At 39.3% G+C, this 13,017-nt stretch overlaps 1 protein-coding gene across 2 annotated transcripts in view; it reads right to left on the bottom strand.

Moving 5' to 3' along the window:
• Window positions 1-13,017, bottom strand: part of IQCH (IQ motif containing H) — a 210,924-nt gene that overhangs the window by 189,380 nt on the left and 8,527 nt on the right. For both annotated transcript variants that reach the window (XM_027123409.1, XM_027123406.1), the window contains exon 4: window positions 1,032-1,149. In XM_027123409.1, the coding sequence (XP_026979210.1) occupies window positions 1,032-1,149 (118 nt within the window). The remainder of the gene's footprint in view (window positions 1-1,031; window positions 1,150-13,017) is intronic.

Raw genomic sequence — 13,017 nt, 5'->3', positions numbered from 1 at the left:
TTTGTTATTCATTTCTCATGCTTCTTTATGTCCTTGTTAATGTCCCTCTTTTGTTTTTTGTTATTTTATCTCTTATAGCAAAATTGCCTTATGGCCAATTAGTTATGTGGCAAAAATGCTTGTGGTGGAAATGCTTGCAACAAAGAGGTCCACAGCAAAGATGCTTCCTACCAAAGTACCTAGAACTAATACAAACAATTGTAAAAAGGGTACCATGTGATGGTGGCACAACTCTGTGAATATACTAAAAACCTCTTAAAAGGGTGAATTTTATGGTATATAAATTGTATCTCAATAAAGCTATTACTTGAAAAAGGGTATCACGGTGGTTAAGAGCACAGCCCTGGATCCCTACATTTCTGGGTTCATGATCCTGGCTCTGACACTAGCTGTGTTCTCTTGGGCAACTTATTTAACATTTCTGCATCTTGGCTTCTTCATCAATAAAATGAAGATAATAATAACATCTCCTTCTAGGATTATTCTGAAGGTTAAACAAGTTAATGTTCCCAAAGCACTGAAAATAGCATCTGGTACCCAGAAGAGGTGAACTGTTACCACTTTGGGGGAGTCAGGGAGGAAACAGCAATCAAATTGAAAGAATAACCAAAAGCCAGAAACCTCTTGGGCTCTATTCCTTGCCTCCTGGAAACTTAACTTCAAAGAAAGCTCTTTGGTCATAGAAATTGACCATGCTGTGAACATATCTGAAACAACAATGGCATGTTTTCTCATTTAGAACACAATTTCCCACCTTTGCTCTTGAAAAAAAAAAATTCTTTTCTAACAGCTTTATGGAGATATAATTCATAAACTTTAATTTCGCCCTTTCAAAGTGTATAATTCAATGGTGTTTAGTAGATTCACAGAGTTGTGCAGCCATCACCACTATTTAATTCCAGAATATTTCATCCTCCCCCAAAGACACTTGACAAGCATTAGACATCATTCCCCACTCTCCCCCCTTCCTCCTTCCAGCCTCTGGCAACCACCAATCCACTTTCTGTCTCTATGGATTTCTCTCTTCCTACCTTTACTCTTGGAAAGGCATGTGGAAGTGAACTGTGCTGTCTTGGGGGTTGCCAAAGTTTCCCCTCAGATTCCAGAGGGAAAATAAATGATTTCTGATCAATTACCGCTGGAAGCAACCTAAGTTTAAAAAAAAAAAAGTCAAATTTGCTATCATAAAAGCTTCACAAATTGTAACTTAAAAACAATGCTTCCTAGTTAAATTACATTTTATGGGAAATATTCTATTGGTAATTACAATAAATTTGACCAACTTTAGCATTTTTACCACTATAAAACTGCAGTTGTTTATTAAGCATAAGAACTTCCTAGCCTGATAATGACCATTATAGCATGAATAAAAAGCTCTCTCTCTGGCTGAGTTTATATGATGCACAACTGACAGAATTACTACTCTATAAAATATTTCTCAATTAAAAAAATACAATATGCTGTATTTTGTTAAATAAAATTAAGTCACAATATAGCCAATGTTAAATATATTCAAAATGCTGATTCCTAAGCAGTTCATCCTTATATTTTTCATTTATTTTTTTAATTTTTATTTTTATTTCATAAATTTATTTATTTTTGGCTGCATTGGGTCTTTGATGCTGCGTGAGGGCTTTCTCTGGTTGGGGCGAGTGGGGTCTACTCTTCCTTGCGGTGTGTGGGCTTCTCATTGCGGTGGCTTCTCTTGTTGCAGAGCATGGACTCTAGGCACGCGGGCTTCAGTAGTTGTGACACGCAGGCTCAGTAGTTGTGGCTCCTGGGCTCTAGAGCGCAGTCTCAAAGTAGTTGTGGTGCACGGGCTTAGTTGCTCCATGGCATGTGAGATCTTCCCGGACCAGGGCTCAAACCCATGTTGAACCCATTGACAGGCAGATTCTTAACCGCTGCACCACCAGGGAAGTCCCCATCATTATACTCTTTAAACTTCTGCTATTTCATATAATTGCAGAGACTTAAGGATCAAAGGTGGTGAAAGGTCTTCCTTGTTAAGCAGTGAGGAGTTCTATGGGATAGCAATGTGCAAACAAAATAAAGTTGTAAGAATGTGTATATGTGTGTAATGTAGGTCTTAATTTTGATTTTAAAGCAGGTTCCAGTTCTTTAAGATGGTCAACATAATTAAGGTCAATTAAACTCAACAACAAATGACTCTCTTTCTTGATTCTATTGTGATGCCCACTTTTGTAAAATTACCATTAAAAAGCAATTTATGGACTCTGGTTTCATTCCGACATGTAAAGAGCTTGGAAGTTTCGCTCCAATCCTCAGCAAGAAAGCTGAAGAATCAGAAAAACAACTCTTCTTAGATACGTCAAAGAATTGAGATCACAGGGAAAACTGCTGCCTTCAAAACTGGAGAAAGAGGTGGATAAAGCCCAAGAGCAGAAACCTGCTGCTGGAGCCAGTGCTGGGAAGAGCACTTAAATTCTAGTCAACAAATTTCTGGAGGCTCAGTGTGGATTCCCTTGAGAGTTAAAAACTCTGAGGGGCGAAGTCTTAGGATGGCAGATGACCCATACTTCCATGAGTTTTACCTCTAGGAACCCCACCTTGTTTTCTCTGTGAAGATCAGAGAAAAATCCCCTCCTGCTTCCAGCAGGGAAAGAGGAAGAGAATACTCCAAGTTCTGTTCTTTGTTCTGTTCTCTATAATGAAAGCTAGGTCTCAGGGAAAACTATTTTATTAAAGCCTTATCTGACCTGAAGAAGGGCAATTAGCTAACTCCAGCTCCCTCTACTCTTCCTGTCTCACCTAAGTGGGGGGGGGGGAAATGCTGAGAAAAACATGTGATGGTAACAGGGACACAGACCCTCCAAAAGAATGAGACCTAATCACAGGATTATTGCACGTTTCCCCCCAACACATACTACATCCACAGAGCCTCTGCATACAGAGGATTACAGGTGAAAGAACTGCAAGTCTCAGATTCTATTTAGGAAGGAGTTTCTAGGGAAACCCAAAAACAATAGGGGGGACAAAAACAAAGATAGCTGGGGAAATTGAAGCCTCAGACATCTACAGTTACAGCAGACAGTAAACATGGCATAACACCTGGCCAGATAAAGGCCTACTTACTTCACACTAAATGCCTACCTACCTCAGTTCCTATTACCTAATACATCATGTCCAGCTTCCAACAAAAAATGACAAGCCATGCTAAAAGGCAAGAAAAAAACAGTCTGAGGAGACAAAGCAAGCATTAGAATCAGATTCAGATATGACAGAGATTTTGGAATTATCAGACCAGGAATTAAAAATAACTATGATTAATATGCTAAAGACACTAATGGGAAAAAGTGGACAATATACAAGAACAGATGGGTAATGTAAGCAGAGAGGTTGAAGCTCCAAAAAGAATCAAAAGGAAATGTTAGAAATAAAAAATATTGTCAGAAATGAAGGATGCCTTTGATGGTCTTATTAACAGACTGGGCATGGCCAAGGAAAGAATCAGTGAGCTTAAAGCAATGTCAATATAAACTCCAAAAATGAAATGCAAGGAGAAAAAAAATTAACAAAGCAGAACAGAATGTTCAGGAACTGTGGGACAACTATAAACGGTGTAACATACCCATGTTGAGAATATCAGAAGAAGAAGAGAGAAAGGAGCAGAAGAAATATTTGAGTAATAATGGCTAAGAGTTTTCCAAAATTAATGACAGATGCTAAACCATACACCCAGGAAGCTCAGAGAATACTAGGGAGGATAAATACCAAAAAAAACCCACCCCTAGACAAATCATATTCAAACTATGGAAAACCAAGGACAAAGAGAAAATCTTGAAGACTGGGGAAAAAACTTACAGAAGAACAAGGATAAGAATTATATCAAACTTCTCTTCATAAACCACGCAAGCAAGAAGAGAGTGAGGTAAAATATTTGAAGTGTGGAAAGAAAAAACCCGCCAACCTGTAATTCTGTATCCAGCGAAATTATCTTCAAAAGTGAAGAAGAAATAAAGATGTTCTCAAACAAAAACTAAGAGAATTGGTCACCAGCGACTTGTCTTGCAAGAAATGTTAAGAGAACTTCTTCAGAGGAAATGAAAATAAAACAGGTCAGATATGGGATAGATGAGGCAAGCGGAAAATCCAGGGACCTCACCATCATGTCTTCCCCTACTCTCCACCTTTCAGTCTTCTTAAGTTTGTTTTATATATAACAGCCAGGGGTTTTAATTGTATTTATCAGAAGGAATAGGGGAAAGTATTTCTATACCATCTTCCTAGAAGTGAAATTCTCTTAGTGTATTTCTTACAAATCCTTTTACCTCTGTATTTATGTATTTAGAAGTGAATTTGGGGACTTCCCTGGTGGCGTAGTGGTTAAGAATCCGCCTGCCAGTGCAGGGGACACTGTTTCGAGCCCTGGTCCAGGAAGATCCCACATGCCGTGGAACAACTAACAAATCAACCTGCCCTGTGTGCGCCACAACTACTGAGCCTGCGCTCTAGAGCCCGAGAGCCACAACTACTGAGCCCACATGCCACAACTACTGAAGCCCAAGTGCCTAGAGCCCGTGCTCCACAACAAGAGAAGCCACTGCAATGTGAAGCCCGTGCACCACAACGAAGAGTAGCCCCTGCTCACCACAACTAGAGAAAAGCCCGTGTGCAGCAACGAAGACCCAATGCAGCCAAAAATAAATAAATAAATTTATTTTTTTAAAAAAGTGAATTTGAATTGAGATACAATTTTGCATCCCCCTTTTTTCCCCTCAACATATGCTGTGAGAATTTTTCCATGTCATGAAAATGTCTTGGACAATATTGGTTTTAATAGCTATATAATACACAGATGTGTTGCAGATTTAATCATTGTTACTGTTAACATTTAAGGTATTTCCAAGTTTATTGCTACTAAATATAACACTGAAATGAACAAACTTATACAGAGATCCATGCGTATCTCTCCTTATATCCTAGGATAAATTCCTAAGATACAAACTACCAAATTAAAAAATAACAATTTAAAAAATCTTCTCACATACTTTGAAAAACCTCCTTTAAGAACTTTGTGACAACTTATACCTCCCAGCAGTAGTATAAAAGTACACCCATCTTTCGGCCCCCTCATCAGCACTGAGTATTAGGGTGTTTTAAATGACATGTTTTGCTAACTTGTTAAGAAAAACAGTAATATATAATTTAATTCTTGTTTACCAGTGAGATTAAATATTTTTCACCTATTTACTGGTTGTTTGCATTTCTAGCTCTGTGAGTATTCTATTGATGTCCTTTTGTCTATGTCAAGGGTTTTTATTATTATCAGCGAGAGCACTTTGTATTTAAGAATATTAGCAATTTTTATATCATGTGTGTTGGAAATGTTTTCCAATTTATTGTTATTTCTAAACTTTATGATGCTTTTAAAAATTTTACTTTTTGTTTCAAAAAATTTCAAACCCATAGAAAAATTGAAAGAATAGTGAGCATCCAAATACCCTTCACCTAGATGACCAAGTGTTAACAACCTGTGCTTTGTCTCTCTCTGTAACTAGGAGGTAGTCATATTCTGTATAAGTAGGATTTGTGTACTGCTTTGTAACAACCCAGAAGAGATTGGCTCCAAGGGGGCTTCAATAACTGAGTGAAAATGTACCTTCTAATCTATACTCATCATTTAACAGAAACTTCTTCTTTCCTTCTCACTGTTTCTCATGATTATCTGCTTTGTTCTTGTTTTTTTTCCCCCTCAAAACACTAGCATCACAGAATATAAAATGAAGATTTCTGTGCAGTTCTGATGGTGTTGGTACAGATGGTAGTCACCCTCCTAGTGTCAATAAGCAAAGCGTGGTCATTAAGAACAGTGTGAGCAGATATCTCGAGCAATAAAATCTGTGCAAGCCAGCAATGATAAGAGGAAGAATCACACTTTGACATAGAAGACTCATTGACAAAGTAGGGATAATAATGAAACCTATTTTGAAAACAATACAAAAGCACTTTGAGCTCTTTGGAGAAAATATACCACCTTTGATAATGTCCTTATCATTGTTTTCTCAATGACTGCTAGGAAAATCTTGCATGTGCTGCATCCATTATCATCACTTTGTGTATCTATTGGGTTTTGTCTCTGTTAGACAAAACTACCAGATATTTTCTTGAGCAATACTTGGGAAAAAGGAAAACCATCCCCTGTGAAAATTAGCCTTCCTGGTTTTCAGGTAGCTATGGTGTAGGAGAGGATACTTGCAGACACTTGACTGGACTTCAATCTGGGCCTCGCTGTTTTGTTTTGTTTTTTAATTTTTTTATTGAAGTATAGTTGATTTACAGTGTTGTGTTAATTACTGCTATATAGCAAAGTGATTCAGTTATACATATATATACAGTCTTTTTTTAAAATATCCTTTTCCATTATGGTTTATCATAGGGTATTGAATATAGTTCTCTGTGCTATACAGTAGAACCTTGTTGTTTATCCATTCCATATATAAAAGCTTACATCCGCTAATCCCAACCTCCCACTCCATCCCTCCCCCAACCCCCTTCCCCTTGGCAAACACCAGTCTGTTCTCTATGTCCGTGATTCTGTTTCTGTTTCATAGATATGTTCATTTGTGTCATATTTTAGATTCCACATATGAGTGATGATATATGGTGTTTGTCTTTCTCTTTCTGGCTTACTTAGTATGAAAATCTCTAGGTCCATCCATCTTGCTGCAAATGGCATTATTTTGTTCTTTTTTATGGCTCAGTAGTATTCCATTGTATATATGTACCACATCTTCTTTATCCATTCATCTGTCAGTGGACATTTAGGTTGTTTCTGTGTCTTGGCTATTGTGAATAGTGCTGCTGTGAACATAGGGGTGCATGTATCTTTTTGAATTATAGTTTTGTCCAGATATATGCCCAGAAGTGAGATTGCTGCGTCATGTGGTAATTCTATTTTTAGTTTTCTGAGGAACCTCCATACTGTTTTATACAGTGGCTGCACCAACAGTGTAGGAGTGTACCCTTTTCTCCACATCCTCTCCAGCATTTGTTATTTGTAGAGTTTTTAATGATGGCCATTCTGACTGGTGTGATGTGGTACCTCATTGTAGTTTTGATTTGCATTTCTCTGATAATTAGCGATGTCGAGCATCTTTTCATGTGCCTATTGGCCATCTTTATGTCTTCTTTGGAGAAATGTCTGTTTAGGTCTTCTGCCCATTTTTGGATAGGGTTGTTTGTTTTTTTGTTGTTTAGTTGTATGAGCTATTTGTATATTTTGGAAATTAAGCCCCTGTTGGTCACATCATTGGCAAATATTTTCTCCCATCCTGTAGGTTGTCTTTTCATTTTGTGTATGGTTTTCTTTGCTGTGCAAAAGCTTGTAAGTTTGATTAGGTCCCATTTATTTATTTTTGTTTTTATTTCTATTGCCTTGGGAGACTGACCTAAGAGAACATTGGTATGATTTATGTCAGAGAATGTTTTGCCCATGTTCTCTTCTAGGAGTTTTATGGTGTCATGTCTTATGTTTAAGTCTTTAAGCCATTTTAAGATGAATTTTGTGTATGGTGTGAGGGTGAGCTCTAACTTCATTGATTTACATGCAGCTGTCCAGCTTTCCCAGCACCACTTGCTGAAGAAACTGTCTTTTTCCCAAGAGACTGTCTTGCCTCCTTTGTTGAAGATTAATTGACTGTAGGTGTGTGGGTTTATTTCTGGACACTCTGTTCTGTTCCATTGATCCGTATGTCTGTTTTTGTGCCAATGCCACACTGATACTGATTACTGTAGCTTTGCAGTATTGTCTGAAGTTTGGGAGGGTTATGCCTCCTGCTTTGTTCTTTTTCTTCAGGGTTGCTTTGGCGACTCTGGGTCTTTTATGGTTCCATATGAATCTTAGGATTATTTGTTCTATTTCTGTGAAAAATATCATGGGTAATTTGGTAGGAATCACATTAAATCTGTAGATTGCTTTGGGTAGTGTGTGGACCTCACTCTTGACCTGTGTGACCTGGAACACTGGTGTGAGCCTCAGTTTGCATAGCTTTAAAAGGAAAGGGTAGGGCTTCCCGGGTGGCGTAGTGGTTGAGAGTCCGCCTGCCGATGAAGGGGACATGGGTTCGTGCCCCGGTCTGGGAAGATCCCACATGCCGCGGAGCGGCTGGGCCCGTGAGTCATGGCCGCTGAGCCTGTGCGTCCGGAGCCTGTGCTCCGCAACGGGAGAGGCCACAACAGTGAGAGAGGCCTGTGTACTGAAAAAAAAAAAAAAAAATCTACCTCATAGGTTTAAAAAAAGTCCTTTGTAAACTGTCAAGTGTTATGATAATGATGAAATTCATGATAATGAGGATGATGATCATTATTGTTTATCTTTTCTAAATAATTTTTAAAGGTGGACTCAGGAATAGTACTCATTTTGAGTGGACTCTCCCAATTTCCTGGACTTCCGTAATAGAATGAAGCCCCATGTATCTGAAAAACATTGACTCTCAGTTACTCATAGGAACTGTGCTCTACTGTCAAAGGAGCAACAGGAATTTGTAGTCCTTATTATATGCCAGTCCTCTCACAAGGAGTTGCTGCCATGGTTGTTTGGCCCCTGACACTCCACCTGACTCACTGTGTAAGCAGACATTGACAAGCCTACCAGCCTTATTGCCAGGTCCCACTCTTGGCTCAATCCTAGTGCAAGAGGCTTACTCTAGCCCTTCATAGCAATGGGGTAGCGGAATTTCCAGGACTAAGCTATTGATCACACAGAGGCAGGCCCTCTATTTGGCCAAAAGAATACTGATTCCAGGGAGTCATGCTTGTCCCAAGGATCCCAAGCACAAATGATCTGCATGAGGACAACCCAGAGTGTTTGTTACAATGCAGATTCCAGGACCCCATCTGGGAGCCAGGGAAAGAGGACTACAAACCCAAGTTTAAGAACTGTCACTCTAGACCTGTGGTCTCTCAAATAGGGTACCCACGTCTCAGGTGATACATAAGACAAGGCCATTCGTCATGTGAAGAGAGTGTAAGAACTTCTATTTATCTATAATAAGAAATGCATAAAATAAAAAATAAAAGTAAGAAATTACTTTGTACTACTATTTAATACTCAGTTCGTCACTGGGTCCCTCACGTGGTCATGTCACCTGCGCTTCTGGATACCTCCTGAGAGTGGAAGCTCCAAACCACAAAAGAACGAACAGGTGGGTCAGCATTGTATGTGTTTTTCCAGAGCATTAGAGTGAACTGCAGTTTATTCATGAAGTGGGTTTGTGGATTATATTATTTAGTTTTAACTAAACTAAGCCTGGAAAAATGGACAGGTGTCCTAAAAAAAAATCCTGCGAAAAGCCACACTGTATTTAAGATAATGATGACATGCATTGGGAATTCCCTGGCGATCCAGTGGTCAGGACTCTGAGCTTTCACTGCCAGAGGGCGTGGGTTCAATCCCTGGTCGGGGAACTAAGACCCCACAAGCCATGCAGCAAAAAAACAAAAACAAAAACAAAACAAAATGATAACAAGCATTGGTGAAAAACAAGAAAACGGCAGAACTTACACTTTTACTTCTAGCTTTTCTTCAGCCATATTAAAATGTAAAAATGATGATCAACCAATCAAACTTATGAAGAGTCAGCCTCCCCAAGCCCCCCAAACTTAAAAATTATCCAGAAGACTAACTAAGATACGGGCTTACATCCAACCAGCATCAATGCTGAATCTCAGCTAAGTGTAGAGTATTTTTGGGATATTAGCCACAAGCAGTATAAAGCTGTCATGATTAACAAGATTAAGAAACCAAAACATTATAATTAATAACCTGTTTACAAGAGAAAGAAGTTTTGTGCTGTTAATAAAGTAAAAGAAATTTTTTAACTGTTTAGTTCATCTTTATCTCATTATTGAAACATTTCTATGTTGCTGTTAGTTGATAATTCACTCTCTATGATAGTAAGTATATAATTTACAAATAAGCAAGCATGTTTTATGGGTTCACACCCAAATTCTTTGACTGATAGCCTTGTGGGATCCAAGGCCAGGTCCAGTTTCTGTCCCAACTTGAAACTTTTATGAAACTAAGTCTCCCCCTTTGGCCTCCTGATCAGTTGTGAGCAACCGGTTTCTCAGTGAGTCATTCCATCAGTCATGAAAAAACTCCTTGTTTACTTGGGTATCCTAAGGACTTTGTCATGGAACCTCAGAAGAAAAATGCAATGAATTGGTCAGTCCTGCTCCTCCCAGGCATGTGAACCTGAAGAAATTCGGGGTTCTGCAACCTGCTTTGCATATAATCTCCTGGGAGGCCACAGCAGATTCTGAAGCAAAGTCTATTCATGACAGTCTCCGGACAGTGCCCCGCCCCAAGTGCAGAGCCAGGTGTGACTATCTTTACCTGGGAATATGACAGTCACAGACAACCGGCCCTGAGCTCCTGGGTCTCATGTTTTCCATTTCCATCTGCTGCTTCTCCTCTTCTGCCCTGAGCCATGCCCTGTGACTCACACTTCCACTCCCAGGGCCTGCCTTGGGTCTGCTTACTTTGAAAACCCAGTTTGGACTCTTCTCCAGTTTTGACCTTGGCTCCCCTCATTTCATCTTCAAATTTTGTGCCACTTTAGCATCCCAAATCCACAGCTATGACTGAGTTGCTCCCCCAGGCTCGTAGGGCTCCTACAAACTTGCCAGGCTCCCATCTCCCTGGTAAGAGGGCCGGTGACTGTATTATTGTATTGAACAGGAAAGAAAGGATCCAAGGACCACTCCTGGGAGCCAGCTGAATGCCCCCACTAACGCCTTCCTTTACTCTTCCAGACCCTAAAAGGGGCAAGGGTACACCTTGGCCAGGGAGAAGAACTGTACAAGCAAAGGTCTCTGGCCAGAATCTTTCTGTTTGGTTCTCTGCTACCTAGTTTGCTCTTTTCAGTTATCATAGCTTGCAGATCTACAGCCCAGGCTCTCTGTTCTTTGTCAAGATGAGAGGACGAAGAGAAAGCTGGAGACAGGACAGGAGAACTTTCATTGGAGTTGGTGCCAGACATCTCTTCTCCTGTGTACTTTCCGCACCCCCTCCATGCTGGAGCTTTCTTACTGCTGTTTGTACCTTCCATCCTTTGGCTGCGCCCTCCCCACCTGCTACAGATCTCCTGGCTGCCATCTGAATAGGCCTCCCACGTTGCCCTGTGTGGCTCTCTTGATTTAGAGCTGAGTCGATATAAGTTGGTAGAGTAACCTCCAATATTTTCTTCTCCAAGAATCCCTTTTATGATTTTCCCTACAGATGGTTTATTTCAAAAGATGATGTATATTAACCTATTTGCAGGTCATATTGTTATTCCCAAATGTAAAAATCTAAGATGTAAATGACTAAAAACTAGACAGACTAGAGAAGGTTTGCCTCTGCCAAGGGATGATGGATGCCTGTGGTACTACCTTCATGTGGGAGAAAGGGAGACGGGCAGAGTGTACACCCAAGCCTCTGCACCCCACTCCTGAGGCTTGGGTTGTGGCTGTGTTTCCAGGTTTCCGTGTTTCCATGTGTGCTCTCTGAAACTTGACCTCACTCTCTGATATGATTCACTTATGCTTGGTATGCATGTATGATGCAAATAGGGCCACAGGGGTTTTAAGCTGAGTACAAAACCTTAATCTATATACACTCAAATTCAGGAAGCCTGGATGTAAGAAGGTCCAAAGTAAGGAAAGGTCATTTCTCTTTTTTATTTTTTTAAATTGGAGTATAGTCGATTTACAATGTTGTGTTAGTTTCTGCTGTACAGCACAGTGAATCAGTCATACATACATCCACTCTTTTTTAGATTCTTTTCCCATAAAGGTCATTACAGAGTATTGAGTAGATCTCCCTGTGCTATACAGTAGGTCCTTATTAGTTATCTATTTTATATATAGTAGTGTGTGGAAAGGTCATTTCTCTTTAACTCAATTCTAATTTTAATAAATCATCTCTTAGGATGTATTATATAATGAATATTTCAAGCAAGTTTTATTATTTTTGTTTTGTTTACCCTGGATACCAAAATCATCTTTACAGTAAAGCACGCATGACAGGCTAAAAACTGTAAAGAAAGTCCCACATAACCTGAATAGTATAAAAATGGATTTGTTTTAAAGTATTTCCTTTAGGAGTTGAATTTTGGATATGCTTTACTAAAAATAAATATATATATATAACACCAAAAGTAGGACCCTGAAACGATTGTCATGGTGTCAAGCACTAGAACGCAGTACAAGTAATAGAGAATAAATTTTATTGAAGTCCAAATTCTGCCATTAACTTCTTTTTTTTAAATTAATTTTTATTGGAGTATGGTTGCTTTACAATGTTGTGTTAGCCTCAGCCTCCACTGCACAACAAAATGAATCAGCCATACACATACAGATATCCCCTCCCTTTTGGACTTCCTTCCCATTTAGGTTACCACAGTGCACTAGGTGAGTTCCCTGTGGTATACAACATGTTCCCATCCGTTGTCCATTTTATACATAGTATCAGTAACGTATATGTGTCAATCCCAGTCTCCCAATTCCTCCCACCCCACCCCTTTCCCCCTTGGTATCCTTATATTTGTTCTCTACGTCTGTGTCTCTATTTCTGCTTTGCAACTGAGATCTTCTATACCGTTTTTCTAGATTCCACATATATGCATTGTTATACAATATTTGTTTTTCTGTTTCTGACTTACTTCACTCTGTATGACACTCTCTAGGTCCATCCACGTCTCTACAAATGACCCAGTTTAATTCCTTTTTATGACTGAGTAATATTCCATTGTATATGTGTACCACATCTCCTTTATCCATTCGTCTGTCGATGGACGTTTAGGTTGCTTCCATGTCCTGGCTATTGTAAATAGTGCTGCTATGAACATTGGGGTGCATGTGGTTTTTTGAATTATGGTTTTCTCTGGGTATACGCCCAGTAGTGGGATTGCTGTGTCATATGATAGTTCTATTTTGTCATTAACTTCTTATGCAAAACTTCTACTGAAATTAGTAGAATGGATATGAACAAAGCCAAGGAGTTTTGTCTTT

The sequence above is a fragment of the Aethalodelphis obliquidens genome, unplaced genomic scaffold (assembly GCF_003676395.1).
Source record: "Aethalodelphis obliquidens isolate GAN/ISIS:26980383/991018 unplaced genomic scaffold, ASM367639v1 scaffold26, whole genome shotgun sequence".
NCBI classification, from domain to species: Eukaryota; Metazoa; Chordata; class Mammalia; order Artiodactyla; family Delphinidae; genus Aethalodelphis; species Aethalodelphis obliquidens.
The sequence above is the reverse complement of the archived record's forward strand: the minus strand, read 5'-3'. Positions and strand labels throughout refer to the sequence as shown.